The 18,434-nt window shown below is 42.4% G+C and overlaps 1 protein-coding gene across 3 annotated transcripts; it reads left to right on the top strand.

Moving 5' to 3' along the window:
* The first annotated feature begins 1,864 nt into the window (after positions 1 to 1,864).
* On the top strand, positions 1,865 to 17,877 carry ZNF639 (zinc finger protein 639). 3 transcript variants are annotated; one of them, XM_063131943.1, is made up of 6 exons: positions 1,865 to 1,941; positions 8,527 to 8,599; positions 10,082 to 10,150; positions 12,858 to 12,965; positions 15,210 to 15,341; positions 16,265 to 17,877. In XM_063131943.1, the coding sequence occupies exons 3-6, from the start codon at positions 10,093 to 10,095 to the stop codon at positions 17,413 to 17,415; spliced, it is 1,449 nt and encodes a 482-aa protein (XP_062988013.1). In that variant the 5' UTR covers positions 1,865 to 1,941; positions 8,527 to 8,599; positions 10,082 to 10,092; the 3' UTR covers positions 17,416 to 17,877. The 3 variants fall into 3 exon arrangements, with proteins under 3 accessions (XP_062988013.1, XP_062988012.1, XP_062988014.1); XM_063131942.1 differs by lacking the exon at positions 8,527 to 8,599 and adding an exon at positions 2,884 to 3,014 and having other exon boundaries at positions 10,083 to 10,150; XM_063131944.1 differs by lacking the exon at positions 1,865 to 1,941 and adding an exon at positions 2,015 to 2,032.
* The last annotated feature ends 557 nt before the right edge of the window (positions 17,878 to 18,434 follow it).

Below are 18,434 nucleotides of genomic sequence, written 5' to 3'. Positions count from 1 at the left end.
GGCATCCCCAATCTGCTGCGGTACAGAAGTTTTAGACTACAATTGCCAGCATTCCTAACCATTGGCCATACTGGCTGTGATTGATGGGAGTTGAAGTTACAAACATCTGGAGGGGGCCAAGTTGTGGAAGGTTGAATTAGACATTGGAGCATTCCCCCTCAGGGACACATCTGCTGACCCTGCTCCATCCTCATGGCACCCCCATTGGCACCTACACATTGGCTGATATGTCTGTGAGGGTGAGCCTGTTCTATGCCCACAGGCTCCCCCTCCCCACTACAGAAGTGCCCTCCAATGGATGGATGGCAGAGGGTGGGGCTGTTGGACCTCTGGGTGAAGCCCCATTGCGGTGTGTGTGTGTGTGTACCCGAATAGGGCTTGTGCTGGGTGCAAAACCATTTCAGATGGTTCCAAAGGCTGCTGGACAAAGAAACAAAAATAGTTGTTGTTTTGCTTAACATCCAGCCTTGAAGAGGAGTTCTGGGAGAGCTCAAAAGCTGGGTCTCTACTTTAGTGTTCTCGAATCCACTTTGTCTTCTGTTTAGTTTTAATGATGTTGGAATTTATTCTGCAGAGAATTGGGGTTAATGAGTGGTTTAGGGTGCAATCCTATGCATGTTTCATCAGGGGGGAAAGCCCTCCTACAACTCCAAACAACCCTGGGAACCATAAGACTTTTTTCTGTCTAAACTTTCCCTTTATTTACAATATTTATACACTGCTTCCCATTCAAGAATTTTGGATATGTGGACAAATCGAATAAAAGAATAAAACAGATTAAAAACTGATTTAAAGTTGATTTTTAAAAGAAACAAAGTGCAATAAAACCGCGGCTGGTCATTAAGGGGAGGCTTCCTGGAACAGAGGTTTTCAGGAGGTGTCTGAAGGAATACAAAGTTGGCGCCTGCCTGACTTCCAGAGGATGGGGGCAACCACGCTGAAGGCTCTTCCCTTGAACTCCAATTGGACAGCAGGTCCATATGGAACCACTAGGAGCGTGCCCTCCCATGACTTCAGTGAGCAGGCAGGTTGATAAGGGATAAGGCTCTCTCTCAGGTATTAATGAGACTTAGGGAGCAATCCTATGCATGTTTAGATGGGGGTGGGGAGTCCTACAACTCCCAGCATTCCCCAGCCAACATGACTAGCTGGGGAATGTTGGGAATTGTAGGACTTTTCTCTCTCTATCAAAACATGAATAGGGTTGTGCCCTTAATAAGACCTAGGGAGCGATCCTATTCATGTTTAGACAGGAAACAGTCCACAAGCTCCAACATGGTTGGCTGTGGAATGCTGGGAGTTATAGGACTTCCCCCCCCCCCTGTCTAAACATGCATAGAACTGTTGTTTTTAAATGGATATTGTTGTTTTTATGCTTTTGATGGTTTTAAATTTTGTATACTTTTAAACGTTCACTGTTTTTAACTTTTGTAAACCGCCCGGAGAGCTTCGGCTATGGGGCGGCATATAAATGTAATCAATAATAAATGCACAGAATTGGGTCCTAACAACAACAAACAACAACAGTAATAATAATTATAGACCAACTACAGTCTGAAATGGCACAGTCCTATCTAGCTACCACCCCAGAGTTCTTAACCCCCCTCAAACTGCGGCATGGGTAGACCAAACCTAAGTTATTAGTCGCCTTGACTACCATTTCTCTGCGTTGAAAGATGGGTATCTATCTTAATAAATGAAGGAAGGAAGGAATAAATGTTATTGTGGGGGGGGGGAGAAGGGGGTCGGACGGCGCGTGCGCCAGCGCCCCCCCCCCCCAACCTCAGCTCCTCCTCTTTCCCCTCAAGCGGCTGTGGGGCGGGGAATTGTGGTGCTCGCGCCCGCCCGCCCGCCCGTCCCTCCTTCCCCCTTCTCCCGCCCTCCGCGGGGCTCCTCTGTTCCGGCGGCGTGTGAGGCGTCGCTTGCGGCCTGCTACTGAAGGTGAGTCCTGCGGCCGTGTGGGTGCTGGCCTTCCCCTTCCCCCGCGGGCCTGGGGGCGAGTGGCTGGAAGGATCCGGCCCCGGTGATTTGGGTGGGTTTAGTTTTTATTCCCCCACCCCACCCCTCAAGCTCAAAGGCGACTCGGGCTCGTTACTCTCCGCGAAAAGCCCCCCAACCTCTTTGCCGGCGATGGCCGGAGGGGCTCTCTGGGCATGTATCTCGTCCTCCCGCTGTGAGGAGCTGGGAATTGAAGGGAAGTCGCCGACTCGGCCTCTCTCCGTGAATAACATTAGTAATAGAAAACTATTAATAAATAGCTATTGTGTTATTTTAATATTGTATCAGTTTTATATGTTTTTAATTAGTTTTATGTATTTTATGATATTTGCTTCTAATACAGAAAGAGGCAGGTTGGTAAGAAATATATTATTATTATTATTATTATTATTATTATTATTATTATTATTATTATTATTATTATTATTATTATGAGATAATACCAACAACAATATCTCCTGTTTCCACTAAGGCTCCAACGTGAATTAACCTATTATTATTTCTCCTCCTGTTTCCACTAAGGCTTCAACGTGGATTAACCTGTTGTTGTTGTTGTTGTTGTTATTATTATTACTATTACTATTATTATTTCTTCTCCTGTTTCCACTAAGGCTCCAACGTGGATGAGCATTATTTTTATTTATTTATTTATTTATTTATTGCATTTCTATACCGCCCAATAGCCGGAGCTCTCTGGGCGGTTCACAAAAATTAAAAACATTCAAAGTATAAAACACTCCACTAAGTCTCCAACAAAGATAAGCAATACTACTACTAATAATAATAGTCCTGTCTTAAGGCTCCGATGTGGATAAGCATTAAAACAAAAACCAGCAACACGTGCAAGCCTTTTAAAGCCGCAGTCCTATCTGTTCTTTACCCCAGAGTAAGCCTCATTGAACACATTGGAACTTCAACACTAGAGTAACGAATCATCAGATCAGGTCAGCAGCACAATCATATGCCTGGTTACTCGGAAGTCAGCCTCACTGTTTCCGATGGAGTTGCCTCCCACATAAGTGTGCATAGGATTGCGGTCTTGAGAAGCAATATCATCCGAAAGCAGAGGGCCTAGAATCAGGGATGGGCATGGGTGCATTCCTTGGAGGTGACAAATGAGGCTAGATTTTCATGTCATTCAAGAAGGCGCTTTATAAAGGGGGGGGGGAGGAAAGGGACTGTTTTAGACTAGAGAAAGAAATTACCCTCCCTATCAAAACACCCAGATCTGGGGGTGGGGGGAGGAGAAGGGGGTGTTAATCTTGCCGGGTTTTTAAAGATAGGGAAAGAGGCACGTAAAATGATGTGTTTCTTATCTTTTTCAACACGCTCTTGTCATCACCCCTCCCTTTCTGGACCTTTATAAGGCCTAGGCATCCTAACTCCATATTCTGCCTTCTTCTTTTGGGGGATAGGAGTGGACAGAGACTATTTATTTATTTATTTATTTATTTATTACATATTTATACTGCCCATCAGCCTAGGCATTCTGGGCAGTTTACAACGAAAACCATAATATAACAATCCAGATTAAAACTTTAAAAATCACATAAAACCAGACTAAGGTACAGTCCAGGGAAGGCTTGTCTAAAACAATATGTTTTTAGGAGACGTTTGAAAGATGTTACATTTTCCACCTCCCAAACCACATGAGGGAGTGTTTTCCAGAGGGTGGGTGCTGCTACAGAGAAGGCCCTCTGTCAAGGTTCTTCATGCCGACAGTCTCGTAATAACAAGCAGGGACTCCTTTGAAGATCGTAAATTCAGCATGCCTGAATGCTTTTCTTTCTCATACCCTCTCTCAAGAGATCTTCCCCTTGTAGGAAGATCTGTTGATCTGGAAGGGAAAGTATCACCCATTTTTCTCTCTTAATCTCTTCCTTAATTTTTGCAGTTGGTCTGTTAAAGTGGGTGCCTCTTCTACTATTTTTTATCTTCTTCCTTCCTCCCCCCATTTAAGGCTTCCAAAATAGACCCTTTGCTACGTACTTCATCAGAACATGAGATGGGATAGTCATGATTGAATGAACTGGACCATTTCAGACGTTTTGTCTCCTACATAACATATCTATCTATTTCTACATGCGGAAAAGCATTCAAGAATGCACATAGTACTTGATGTGGAATTCTCCTTTCTACATCTCAAGATTCTACTGAATATGTAGACCAGATCTGTATATATTGATAGGGAGGGTAATTTCTTTCTCCAGTCTAAAATAGTCCCGTCGCCACCATCTCCCTGGAGGTTCTTTATAAGCAGGCCTTTTCACAACGGAGAGGAAGAGATTCCATTCAAATCTCCAAAATTCCATTTATGTACTGTGAGAGAATTTATCAGTCTTAGGATGTCATTTTAAGTCATCTCCACACACCCCTTCACAAATTCCCTTTTAACGGCTCAGTTTGTCTAATTTGCTTACTGTTTGAAGTATGAAAGTATCCGGTGGTTTCCTTTATCCGTGTATATATTGTTGCAGGAAAACACTTTCAGTATAACTATTGGAATCCATTTATGTGTTTCCCGTGTATTGAATGCTAGCATGGCTGGAAACAGTTGGATTCCTTTTTAAAAACACATAGAATGAAAATGCATAGCTGAAATTGCAAATATGGGGGCAGTAGCCTATGCTGTCATTGCACCACCACTAATTCTGTTATGCTGGTGGGATCTGCTACTAGCATAACAGGAACTAGAGGTTCCTAAACCAACCCTGGAAATGAGTGGAAATGCTCATGAATGAAAAACAGAATTTATTTTACACTCTTGGTACTTGCTTTCTAATTCATTTGCTTCCTGCACATCTTGCTGCTATATCATCAGACCTATTAAAAAAGAAAACAGTGGTTTTCAGTATTCTAACACAAGTTCACAAACTTCTCCAAAGGCTGGCTTGCTGTGATTTAAATAATGGGAAGCCGTTATTAAGCACGTAGGCCACTTCTGGGTTGTGTTGGGGTATCACATAGTCAAAATGATTTGTTTATTTCTATCCTGCCTTTCAACCAAGAAACTCAAAGTAATAGATGTGGTTCTCTGCTGTCCATCTTACCTTCACAACAATGCTGTAAGGTTGGTTAAGTTGAGATACAATCGCTGGCCCAAAGTCACCCATTGAGCTTTATGGCTAAGGGCAGATTTCAACCTAGGTCTTCCTGGTCCTAGTCTAAACACAACACTGCTTATATTATGATCTGGAATATTCATGGTGGGAACAGAGTTGATGGGAGAGAAATCCAAATTCTGTTAGCCACGAAGTAAGTTGACTTTATTTTGTAGTAAAATTCTCAGTTTGCATGCTTCATTCTTAACATTTTTAGGATTAAGCACTGTGGGAGCAGGAGGACAGACATGGACCGTAGAGAGTAGGTAACCATGCAGAGTGTAAAGAATTGCCCAATTTCAGATACATTGTTTCTGACTTGTTTGGAGTTTTTGTAATGAAAAAGAGCTGAATTTTCAGGAATTTGGATGCTATGGCAAATCTTCTGCGTGTGAAGGATCACAAAAAACATGGGAATCTTGGCCTAACTCTGGTGACAAGCCCTGGTGCCTGAACTTGGTAACCTAGGGTGCTTTGAAGAATGCCCTCTCTTCATACTGAGTTCTTGTGCAAGAAAGAGTGCATAGTAACACTACACTCCAGTGTGTATCCTCTGCTTTCAGGTGAATGACTTCCAGTTGACTGGTTATTTGTGGGTTTGCCAGAGGCAACACTCACAATTGTATTGTCTCATGGAAATAACTCCAGTCAGCCAAAGGTCATTCAGTTGCGCAGGAATGGTTTGTATGGGTCAGGGGGACCTTGGTGAGGAAGCCTGTGTCTGAAAGCAGCCTGAGGGCATATTGAACATAGCCTGAGATAGATCTCAGGAACATATAGACTTTTTTTTCTCCTAGTGAACATGGGGAGCCAGATGTGCAGGATGCACCCCAGCTTGCTGGTCCAATACTTATCTGTGTCAGTAATGTGGATTTGTGGCTCAATACAGGTTCAAAGACCTTGCACATCTGGACTGTGGACATGTAAGCTCTGAAATGGTAGACTTAGTCCCCAAAATCACAACTGTCTGGGCATGTCTTTCTTTACCCCCTTGGATAACAGCCTTCTATTGAGTGCTGTCTAAAGGAAACATTATTATAGCCCTGTTCAGAAATCACCTTTCACATGATTTAGAATTGCATGAGGAACAGAGGGGAGACAACTGCATTTGCCTACCCTCTCCATGTCCAAGCATCCCTTCAAGCATTGAAGGGGTAACCTCTGCACCGGGCAGCCTTCTCTACTTGTGCAGGCTTACCATGTGATTTAAAACCCTGATTTTCCTGGACTCTTAAATTGTATGCCAAGCCTACACAAGGGGAGACCACTCCCCACTGCAGATGTTCTGCCCCTAACAGTTAGAGGGCTGCAGAGATAGGTAACAACACAGGATTCTAATCACTTGAGGGTTCAACTTTCAAAGAGTGCTTCATTCAGAAGCCTGGGAAACAGCAGTTGGGTAGAGCAATGCAGAGATTTCAAAAGCGCAGTATCTTTTAAAACTAACTGTCTTGGCTTAAGAGTTGTTAGAGTTAGATATATCAGGATTCCTACTTTCAGTAAAAAAAAAAACAGTATGAAAAATCAGCTTATTTAGGATTTGAACATGGTGAAGGCAAGAGCAAGGTTAATGATTTGAAAATCTGACTTCTTGTTTTCACTTCCAGAAAATCATAGAATAGCAGAGTTGGAAGGGGCCTACAAGGCCATCAAGTCCAACCCCCTGCTCAATGCAGGAATCCACCCTAAAGCATCCCTGACAGATGGTTGTCCAGCTGCCTCTTGAAGGCCTCTAGTGTGGGAGAGCCCACAACCTCCCTAAGTAACTGATTCCATTGTCATACTGCTCTAACAGTAAGGAAGTTTTTCCTGATGTCCAGCTGGAATCTGGATTCCTTTAACTTGAGCCCATTATTCCGTGACCTGCACTCTGGGAGGATCAATAAGAGATCCTGACCCTCCTCTGTGACAACTCAGTTTGGACTTCATGGTGGTTGATTATGGGTTAATTAACCCAAGATTGCCAGATCATTTGCCACTTTGCATAACCAAACTCCAATTGGCTCGATTGGAGGTTGTTTTGTGACATGCAAACCTGAACACTCTGGGTTATTAATGGGTAAAGATTATATATGTGGCTTGCCTAAGGCTACCTAGTGAGTTCATGGTAGAGTTGAGATTCATACACTAGACTAGGGGCTTTGTGATTTTAGTTCAGTCTCATTGCCACTATGCTATACCTCTGCTCATGCATCACATAAGAGAACCCTACTCCTACAATGCCTCTCTAATCTAACAGAATTCCCTTCCTGAAATAGTTCCACTTACGAGAACACAGTAGACTCCTTATCCTTTTGCCAGTCTGTGGTACTTTGCCATCGTCCACGTTGTTCTTCAATGAACTCCTGCCAATTTTCTCAGTGCTCTGGCAACACTTTTAATTTGTAAAACAAGATTTAAAAACATTTTCTACCCCCTGTCTCATCAGGAAGTTCAACTTCAGGAAAACTTAATTTCTTGATAACTGAATTAAAAACAAATGCATATGTCTATATACAAGGCAGTGCTTGTTCTGTAAATCTGTGCCTGTGTGACCTCTCACCCGTGATGTGGGTCAGAAAATTTTCCACTATTTTATTTTTCCACAGAACATTTTGTGTTTCATAAGTTCATTAATAACAATCAATGGATGCCAATTGCAACTACAATATTAGGCAAGCTTAGCCATTTCAAAGTTGTAATTAATGTTTTTCAGGTGATTATCCCTAGCAATTTTGCAATTTAAATTTTTCCAGAAAATCCACAATACTGGGCCTGTTCAGACAACACTCTAGGCTCTCTCGTTAGTGAAACTGTGGTTCTCTGGGGTCAGCACTAACCACAACCCCTGCTGTCACATACAACACTTTAGGCCACTGTTAGAGCTGCTAACTCTGCTGCAGATGGTCCAATTGTGGTTAGTGAATTAGCCAGGTTTAGCAAAACACGTTCACAAGACGCCTTAAACTCTGTTGCTTAACCAGCAGGGTTTGAGGTGTCTTCTGAACAGGCTCACTGTCTCTCATGCTTAGTTTTTATTTCAAAGCCAGCATATCCTAGTTGTAGTTACTGAGCAACGTATGAATAATGCACATACAGTGTCTGCTTAAAACAGACAGAGGTGTGAAGAATATTCAGGTATCAAGAGATGGAATTTTTGGGGACTTGACTTTTCCTGGGTCCTCCTCATGGTTACTAGTCAGTATTCTGTATGCCATCTACTCCGCCACATCTCTGTATCAGCCAAAAAAGTCCCAAGATTTACAAAGATGTCAAGGTTAGCAAGGATCATTTGTGTATGTTTATACTCATGAGTTGCCTAATGTATTCTAATCTGAATTAAACATTTGGGTTTCTTTTGATTGTTTATTTTTCCCTCTTGTAGATGTTTCCTCTGCTGTCAAAGTGTGTAGTTAGCATTTCTTCCATTCTTTATTTCTTTTTCTAGTAATGAAGAGTCAATCTGGGTTTTGTTGGAGGATCTGGGTCTTTTCTTCACATTTCCACGTGTAACGAACAAAGTAAGTTTTAGGAGGGCTTTAACCTGAGGTGTGTGGTGTGCATGTACTGGATTTATGCACTTAGTAAGATGTTCTTACTAAATGGGCAATATCTACTACTTAAATGGGGAAATTAGCACAAACATTCAAAGTCTCAAAATATGTACTTTATCTTTACATCCTTTTGTTCTCAAAAACACACAAGCACATTTGTTATAGAAAAGAAAAATGTCTTCATTAGTCTACCTACCCCCTAGCACATGGGTCACTTTACCAGTTCTGATAGGCATAGCTTAGAAGATAAAAAGAAAAGACAAAGATTGGGGAAATTTGTGTTGGACATTATATCACAAGCTGTTAAGAGTAAAGGGAATCATTTGTGAGTTGTGCATTGAAACTGGACAGATGAGAATCAACCAAAAGCAAACAGTGTGGACCATTTTTCAACACAGTTGGAGAACCCAGCTTGCTGTTTTGCCACAGTCACAAAGAGTGAAGAGCTTTTTTATTGATTTTTTTTAAAGTGACAGCAGAGATTCTGGGGAAACTAACAAGTGTTTCAGTTTGCTTGAAAAATCTCTGCCTCCTGGGCCATCTATGTATTGTTGGAAATATTAAATTTAAACAAGTTTGTGGGTTTCATTATTGTTGTTCAGATACTTTCTTTGCATTGGTGAACTAAACTGTACAAGTGCTGAAGGCCTTAACAAAGACACACAATAATTAACAGCCTGCAAGATAAAGAAATGAAATGAAAAATAAAACATTAATTGCAACAGCCCAACTTGTACATATCCACATAAGCCAATCGAAATAGATAGGTCTTCCAGATTCTGAAATAAACGTATTGTCTAGGTTCACATGATTACTGAGGAAAAGAAGCTACCTTCACATGTGCTGGTCATGTACCCATGATTTGCCTAATCACCTGCAGCACAGTTATGTCATCTGAAACCAGTGAGTTGCACAGCAAGGGTGGCTTCTAAGCCACCCCACAACCCCTATAACAGACCCTGGCTAGTGGGGTAGTTTAGAAGTCACCTCTGCCATGCACCTCGCCAGGTTTGGCTGACACGATAACCCATGTCACACCACAGGTAATTCAGCAAATGGTGGGGACACAATAAGCAGGGGTGGAGAAAAGAATCTACGGTGCCTTCTTTTCCCCAATGATCTTGTGAACCCAGCCATTGGGCAAAAGGCGGGATAATAATAATAATAATAATAATAATAATAATAATAATAATAATAATAATAGTGACTGACAGACCAGGGCCAGACATCTTTTAAAGACACAGGACCTCCCTGCATGTAGAATGATTTGCCACTAGTGCCTTGGCTTAAGACACAGTGATAAGATATCAGGCTGACCATGCTGATGCAAGGTAGGTGGTGGGTAAATAACCAATTTGCATTGGGGGAGTTGTTTATGCTTGTCTCTTTCTAACTGCAAATTAGCAGGAAGGAACTTTAACAGTTAAATCTGCCTTTTGGTTCCTTTAGACTGAAGCAAAATGAATGAGCATCCTAAGAAGAGGAAAAGGAAGACTCTACACCCCTCACGCTACTCAGGTAGGTCAGAAATAGATATGTTTATGTAGTTCAGTGGCAATAAGTTGTACATTATTTTCAGAATATACTTATTAAAAAATTCACAAGCTAGATTTTGAGAGAGAGATTAAAGGAAAGTTGACTTTTTAAAGTAAGCGCCACATAGAGCTTATGTAATTTACACCATGTGACTCAAAAATAGAAGCCTGTGTTGCAAAAGCACACAGCAATTCACATCCTTGTCTGTCTCTAGGCCACCACCATTGTATAAAATGAGCAAGGGGGCAAGGGATTGCTCCAAATAGCAGTAGTACAATTGCTTCTAAGAGAAACACGCTAAGCTATCATTTATTGGGGCTGTTTACGCTAGTTTCAGTTAGTGAGGCCCGAGGATGTGGACAAGGTGCTTGGCCAAGTCCGGTCGACCACCTGTGTGCTTGACCCTTGCCCCTCGTGGCTCATTACATCAAATAAGGAGGGGATCGCCGGCTGGGTCCAGGAGGTTGTAAATGCCTCCTTGAGAGAGGGAGTGGTGCCGGCCTCTTTAAAAGAGGCGGTAATTAGACCACTCCTGAAGAAGCCTAATCTGGACCCGGAAGATGTTAACAACTACAGGCCGGTGGCTAATATCCCTTTCCTGGGCAAGGTGCTTGAGCGGGTGGTTGCAGGACAACTCCAGGCACTCTTGAATGAAACGGATTATCTAGATCCATTTCAATCAGGCTTCAGGCCTGGTTTTGGAACAGAAACTGCCTTGGTCGCCCTGTGGGATGACCTCTGTCGGGAGAGAGACAGGGGGAGTGCGACCCTGTTGGTTCTCCTGGACCTCTCAGCGGCCTTCGATACCATCGACCATGGTATCCTTCTGGATAGGTTGTCTGAGCTGGGAGTTGGAGGTACTGCGTTGCAGTGGTTCCGCTCCTACTTGGATGGCCGATTCCAGAAGGTGGTGCTGGGGGATTATTGCTCTGTGCCGTGGCACCTAAGCCATGGGGTTCCACAGGGCTCTATCTTATCCCCTATGCTGTTTAACATATACATGAAGCCGCTGGGGGAGGTTATCCGGAGATGTGGACTGAGGTGTCATCAATATGCGGATGATACCCAGCTCTACCTTTCCTTTTCATCAAACCCAGGTGAGGCAGTGGCTGTTCTGAACCAGTGCCTGGGCACGGTAATGGACTGGATGAGGGCTAATAAACTGAAACTCAATCCAGACAAGACGGAGGTACTGTTAGCGGGTGGTTCTTCTGTCCGGCGAGGTGATGTTTGCCCTGTCCTGGACGGGGTTGCACTCCCCCTAAAGGATCGGGTCCGTAGTTTGGGGGTGCTCTTCGATCCAGAACTGTCACTTGAGGCACAGGTGAACTCAGTGGCAAAGAGCACCTTTTATCAGCTCAGGCTGATATACCAGCTGCGCCCTTATCTGGACAGAGATAGCTTAGCTACAGTTATCCATGCTCTGATAACCTCTCGTTTGGATTACTGCAATGCGTTATACGTGGGGCTGCCTTTGAAAACGGTCCGGAAACTTCAACTGGTGCAAAACAGGGCAGCAAGGTTATTAACAGGGACTGGCCGGCGAGATCACATTACGCCAGTCCTTTTACAACTTCATTGGCTGCCAGTCCAGGTCCGGGCCCAATTCAAAGTGCTGGTATTGACATTTAAAGCCCTAAACGGTTTGGGGCCAGGTTATCTGAAGGAACGCCTCCTCCCATATGTACCTACCCGGACCTTAAGATCATCTACAGGGGGCCTTCTCCGTGAGCCCCTGCCAAAGGAAGTGAGGCAGGTGGCTACTAGGAGGAGGGCTTTCTCCGCTGTGGCACCCCGGTTGTGGAACGAGCTCCCCAGAGAGGTCCGCTTGGCGCCTACACTGTACTGCTTTCGTCGCCAGCTGAAGACCTTTTTTATTCACTCAGTATTTTAACACTTAATTTTAACTTAAATTTAAATTTTACTGTTTTAACTCTGTATTTTAATCCTATATCAACTTTGCTGTGTGGTTTTATCCTGGTTGCGCTTTTTATACTGTATTTCGTAATTGTGTTTTAAACTGTTGGGTGTTTTACTGTGGTTTTAATTTTTGTGAACCGCCCAGAGAGCTTCGGCTATTGGGCGGTATAAAAATGTAATAAATAAATAAAATAAAAATAAAATTATTTAACCCATGGTGAGGCTGCAGTGCATGCGGCCAGCATTTTGAATACGCAATGGCCATTTGAGGGTTGTTGTGTCATGTCAACCCAACAAGTGTAGGTTATGCAGGGCTTAAGCAACCCTCGCATAACCCATGGTTTGTTTTACGTTGTTTAACCCTCACATAATCCACATTCACTGGGTTTGCACGACACAACAACCCTCCCACCCACCCCGAGTGAGGGGTGGTGGTTATAGAAATACAAGGTGATAGGACTGGGGGAGGACTTAAAGCCCACCCTCGTCTAAATCAGTGAACAATATTTGCGAATTCCTTTCTTACCTTTGACCCTTCTTAATCCATTGACTTCAGGGAGCTCAACATGAAAAAACAATTAATGGCATTGATACCTGTGCTATGCTTTCGAATATACATTGCTTATAACTTCTAAATATTGTTTTAGTATTAATGACCAGTTCAGAGTAAATCATTTGTGGGTCCTATATATTACAGCAAAAGGCAGCAAAAGTTTTTATATACTTCAGTTAGATGTGCAAGTTGATGCTTTCCTCTCTTTCTGTCTAGATTCTACAGGTGTCCCGAAATACATAGAGAATAGTGGCATATTTTCTGACCATTGTTACAGTGTGTGTTCTATGAAACAGCTAGACTTGAAAGTTTCCGATAATCGAGGTAAGGTTTAGCACTTCCTTACTTCGCTCACAGACTTGCTTTGGTGGGGTTGGGATGAGGGGGCTGTACACACGTCCTGAAAAACATGCGGTATCTGCGCACAGCTTGCATTGATCTTCTTTCCTGGCTGTATAGCACATATGGTATATTGTGGACCGTGCATAGAGGCTGCCAGCACACCAGAAAAGGAATGACGTTAGAACATATAAATTCTTGCAATCTCGTGTTTGCTCTCCTGTAGTTCAGTTTTTGCACTAAAGCCACCTGTGCAGGCCTGACCTAAGTCACGGTTGTGCAAAGGGCGGTTGTGCAAAGGGAGAAGATACTGCATGTTTATATTGTATTTTATATTATGGTTTTATGCTGTTGTTTTATACTTTGAATGTTTTTAATTTTTGTGAACCGCCCAGAGAGCTCCAGCTATTGGGCGGTATAGAACTGCAATAAATAAATAAATATTCAGATAAATCACTGCAGGCAACAGAGCTCTCAAAAAACAAATCACTTTCTATCATTGATGCAGATGAATTCAGAAGGAAATGAAATGGTTGCAAATGTTGTTGAAATGTTTTTTGCGTCTACTAAAGTAAAATTCTGGTTTAATTAAGTTACTGCTCAGTCTCTCACTAACTTCACGGAAACCAAAATTTTACTCAAACCAATTACTTTACTTAAAGCAGTGAATATGGACTCTTTTAATAAAGAATGTTAATAGATAAGTAAGGGTACAATCCTAAATATATTTAATCCCAGTATGTCCCACTGAGGTTAGTGAGTACTTCTGAGGAGAGATGCAAAGAATTGCACTGTTGAATTATCAGTTAGCTCAGTTTAACATCAATTGTGAGGACTTTTAAAAATGATTTAAAGGAAGTGAAACCTTTTGGAGGAGGTGGAAATCGTGTCAGTCAGGTTATCAATTGTATATGTGACAGTATATATATGGGGTTGAAGTATTTTATTGAAGCCGTTGCAGGACTATTCCTCTTAAATAGAAGAGGATCAGTAATGCAAACCTAGTTGATTTTCTCAGCAGCAGCACCACTAAGGTCATTCCATATAGCTATGGAGACAAATCCAAATTTTTATAAGTGTCCCGTCCCCCCCCCAATATGTGAAACAAAAATACTGAAAGCTGCAATTCTGTGCAAATTTTCTTGGGAGTAAGCCTATATAAACACAGCAGTACTTCCTTTTAAGAAAGCTTGCAAATGTGTGGACAGGATTGCTTAAGGAAATCTGCATTGCAATCCTGTACATGTTCACTCAGAAATAAGTCCCACTGTGTTCGATGACATTCATTCCCTAGTAAGTGTGTTTAGTCCACTGTATAAAATGTAAGCTGTTTAATTATAACTTCAATGTAAGTTACCGTAAACTAGAAGGTGGCACTACTGTTGAGCCTCTGTCTAACACTGAGAAGTTGTTCTTGAATTGAGCAGCAGAATCTGAAACTCTTATCATGACTTCTTTATTTGGCAAGGAGGGTAATACTGTATTGTCTTTATTTGGGGGCTTGACAGTTATGTGTAAAACTTTCCCCTTAAAAATCTGCTATAGACCTGTTTCATACGTAACAACAACCCATACTATAGGTAGTTGAATCGTGGGCTGTTGTTTCATGTGAACCTGAAGCTACGGGTTAATTGCGAGTTATTAAGCATGAACAACTCACGAAGAGAACCCACGATTTGTTGTTGGGGTTTGAACTCTGGGTTGTTTCAACCAAGGGTTGTAATTAGGTATGAACCTAGATCTATGGGTTGTTTTACCAGGCTGCAGAGGTGGCAGCAAGAGCAGTAAAAACAAACACCCAGCCTCTCGACATGTCAGTACTACAGTGCACAAAAGCATTTGCAATACAGAGAGGGGGCAGAAACCAAACATCCCAGGAATTGTGGTTTGCTCCATCATGTGGTAGTCAAATCATGGATTAATTTTGGCTAGGACAACAACCCATGGGTTAATTGTTGTTAAATGTGAACTGGTCAAACTGACCATGCGCAAATGTGTACAGAGAAAATGTTTTAGAATTTTGATCTGCTCCACTTGTTACTTATTTTGGAGATGGCGGAGGCAAAACAAGAATACATTTATCATTGCTTTTTAATACAATACTACCAACCCAGAGTCTTGAGGATAGGGTGTGAAATAAACTCAGGTTTATATTATGTGATACAAGGTTACTGAAAATGTATGAACTGAATTAGGACAAGAGCACCAAAGCGTCCCTTCTCTCAACAGGTAGATTTCATAATGCAGTATACAGCACAGATACTGATGAGGATGGCAGCCCAGTATATGCTGGGACATCTCAATGGAGTGGGACCCAGTCTAATGTCATGGGGCCACACTTCATGGACCCTAAAAAGAAAGGTAAATGAGAAATGGTTGTGCCAAAGTTACACGTTTCTGAATTCTACTTATGTTTACTTTCATTCTTCTCAATATATAACGTTGAATGTGTAAGAAAAAGCAATATCAGTTGCTAGAAATGTTGATAATAAGATCCCTTACTGAAAGTTAAAACTCTTGCAACCTGTGAGATGGTGGTGTACGGGTTAGAATGTTGTGCTTAGGTGAGGAAGACCCAGGTTCAAATCTTTGCTCAGCTATGAAGCTCAGTGGGTGACTCGTGGTCAGTCTCTCACAGCTTTGCCTACCTAACAGGATTGTTGTGAGAAGAAACTGTGGGGTGAGGCTGGGGGATGAGCATGTACATTGCCCTGGATTCCTTTGGGATAAAACATAAAATTCTGGAGATATATTCAGAAACAAGTCCCATTGATTTCCGTGAGACTTACACTCTATTTAAGTATGCATAGAATTGCAACCTTAGTGATCCAAGGCAAAAAAAAAATCCCTGGAAAATACCTGCTATTATTTTGCATTATGGCATACAATGTTTGCTATGCAAATAGCTTCAGAATTCCTGTTTATCCTAAAATGCCTGTGAATTAGGACATTCTTACCCTCTGTTCAGGTGAGGAGGCTGAGTTGGGCCCTTTCTACACCTAACGGTTATCTCAGGAAAATGGAGGGATCGTCCCTGCCTGCTCCCGAGATCCCCTGTGTAGCATTTGGATGCACAGGGATGATCCCAGGACGATCCTGGAATATGGAGCTGGTGTAGACATGCCCTTGATCTTGTACATAACTCAGTGGATTTGAACTCAGGTGTTTGTAGTATAGCTAACATGTCTGTCTACTGGAATAATAGCAATGGGGGGACGGGACCTGCCAGCGTCTGTGATTCTTTATCATTTTTGTCTTGCATATCTTTCATGTCCTTTTTGTAGATAAACCTGGCAATAATGGGATTTTTAAAGATACATGTGAGTCACCTATCTTTAGTGACAGCTTAACTGAAGAGGAGAAACCTCTGGACATTCAAACGGTAGAAATTTCCACTACTGAAATCCAAGCTGTGGAAGTTCATGACATAGAAACTCAGACTATTTCCCCAGAGAAGCTTGAAGCAGAGGATGCAGAGGAAATCCCAGTTGAAAGTTGCAAGGTGCTGGAGAAAAACCCTCCTTTGAATGTCACCATTCAGCCGAAATGGCCCCTGCTGCGGGCCAACAGCAGCGGTTTGTACAAATGTGAACGGTGTACATTTAATAGCAAGTACTTCTCGGATTTAAAGCAGCACATTGTTCTGAAACATAAGACGTGTCCTGAGGGCAACATCTGCCGAGTGTGCAAGGAAAACTTCTCCTCCAAAAAGGTGCTGATTGAACACCTAAAAATCCACGAGGAAGATCCCTACATCTGCAAATACTGTGACTACAAAACCGTGATGTTTGAGAACCTGAGCCAGCACATAGCAGACACACACTTCAGCGACCACCTTTACTGGTGCGAGCAATGCGACGTTCAGTTCTCCTCCAGCAGTGAGCTGTACCTCCACTTCCAGGAACACAGCTGTGACGAGCAGTACCTGTGCCAGTTTTGTGAGCATGAAACCAGTGACCCGGAGGATTTACACAGCCACGTGGTGAACGAGCATGCCGGCCGGCTGATAGAGCTGAGCGACAGCCACAACAACAGGCAGCAACAAGGCCAGTACAGCCTGGTTAACAAAATCAGCTTTGACAAGTGCAAGAACTTCTTTGTGTGCCAAGTGTGTGGCTTCCGCAGCAGGCTTCACACCAATGTCAATCGGCACGTGGCAATCGAGCACACCAAAATATTCCCCCACGTTTGTGACGACTGCGGGAAGGGCTTTTCAGGCATGCTGGAATACTGTAAACATTTAAACACTCACATGTCTGAAGGGATTTATTTGTGTCAATATTGTGAATATTCGACAGGGCAGATTGGAGACCTCAAAATTCACTTGGACTTCAGACATTCGGCTGAGTTGCCTCACAAGTGTACTGATTGCTTGATGAGGTTTGGCAATGAAAAAGACCTTTTAAGTCATCTTCAGATGCACGAAACTGCTTGATCGTTGTTGTTGTGTGTGTGTGTGTGTGTTTTCCATCTAGCCCAGAATATTAGAATTTAAGACATAATTCCCACATATGCTATCCTAAGGTCAAACTACAAATGAATCTTTCCTTATATTGCTGGCCACAGCCACACTCCTAATGTAGCCTTTCCTAGGTCCAGTAATGAACTCTGGCACCAAAGCACTGATGGTGTGCTAGTATCATGGGGTAGTGTGAGCTGGCTACAGACCTGAAAGCCATCAGCTTTTTTCTTATTGCACAGATTGTTCAAAGAATGTTAGTGCATTCATAAGAACTTAAGTACAATAGATGGTTTCATCTCTGCATTTTTAGATTTGCTGACTTCAGGGCCTGTGCAGGTAAGGAGATAAGCACATCAACATAGCATGTACAATTGATGTCTGAAAATGGTGTAGCGTAAAGTCGTTTTGTACCTAAGGATTGAAATAAACTTAAATATTCAGATAAACTTGTAAATCATTTATGTTCGTATTACAGTTATTATGAACGATATGTGAGTTCTTTTGTCTGTATTTTTAAAGTTACTCACATGGGACAGCACTCCCATGTGAGTAATTGCCGCTCTATTGGGGGACAATGTGGTATATAAACTTAAGCCGGTGAAAATTTGAAGGGGTAGAGTGATTTTTTAGATTTTGGTAGAGGAGAATCTGCACATACCAGCATTCAGTGGCAACGCATCTGAGTTTCAGATGGAAAGGACTCAGGAATTCAGATTTCAGAATGGAAGGAAAAGTTTGGAGAACTTTTAAGTATTGCAATTTGAGGGCTGACATGAAAGTGCACTTTCATCATGGTCATCATGTAAATATCAGTAAGCTTGATAAATAGCTTTTGTGTAAGGCCTGCCTTAGCAAGTTTTCTGTTTTGTCTTCTTCCAGTAACGTTGCCCATCCCTTGAGGGTCATACTTGCATGGCTAAGCCTACCTGATGCAGATGTTTAGGTTCTTCCCAGATGTTTACTACCTCCTTGACTTTTAGTTACAGAGCTTA

This window comes from Elgaria multicarinata, chromosome 8 (assembly GCF_023053635.1).
Source record: "Elgaria multicarinata webbii isolate HBS135686 ecotype San Diego chromosome 8, rElgMul1.1.pri, whole genome shotgun sequence".
Lineage (NCBI taxonomy): Eukaryota > Metazoa > Chordata > Lepidosauria > Squamata > Anguidae > Elgaria > Elgaria multicarinata.
Note: the sequence above shows the minus strand (reverse complement) of the source record. Positions and strands in the feature narration are given on the sequence as shown.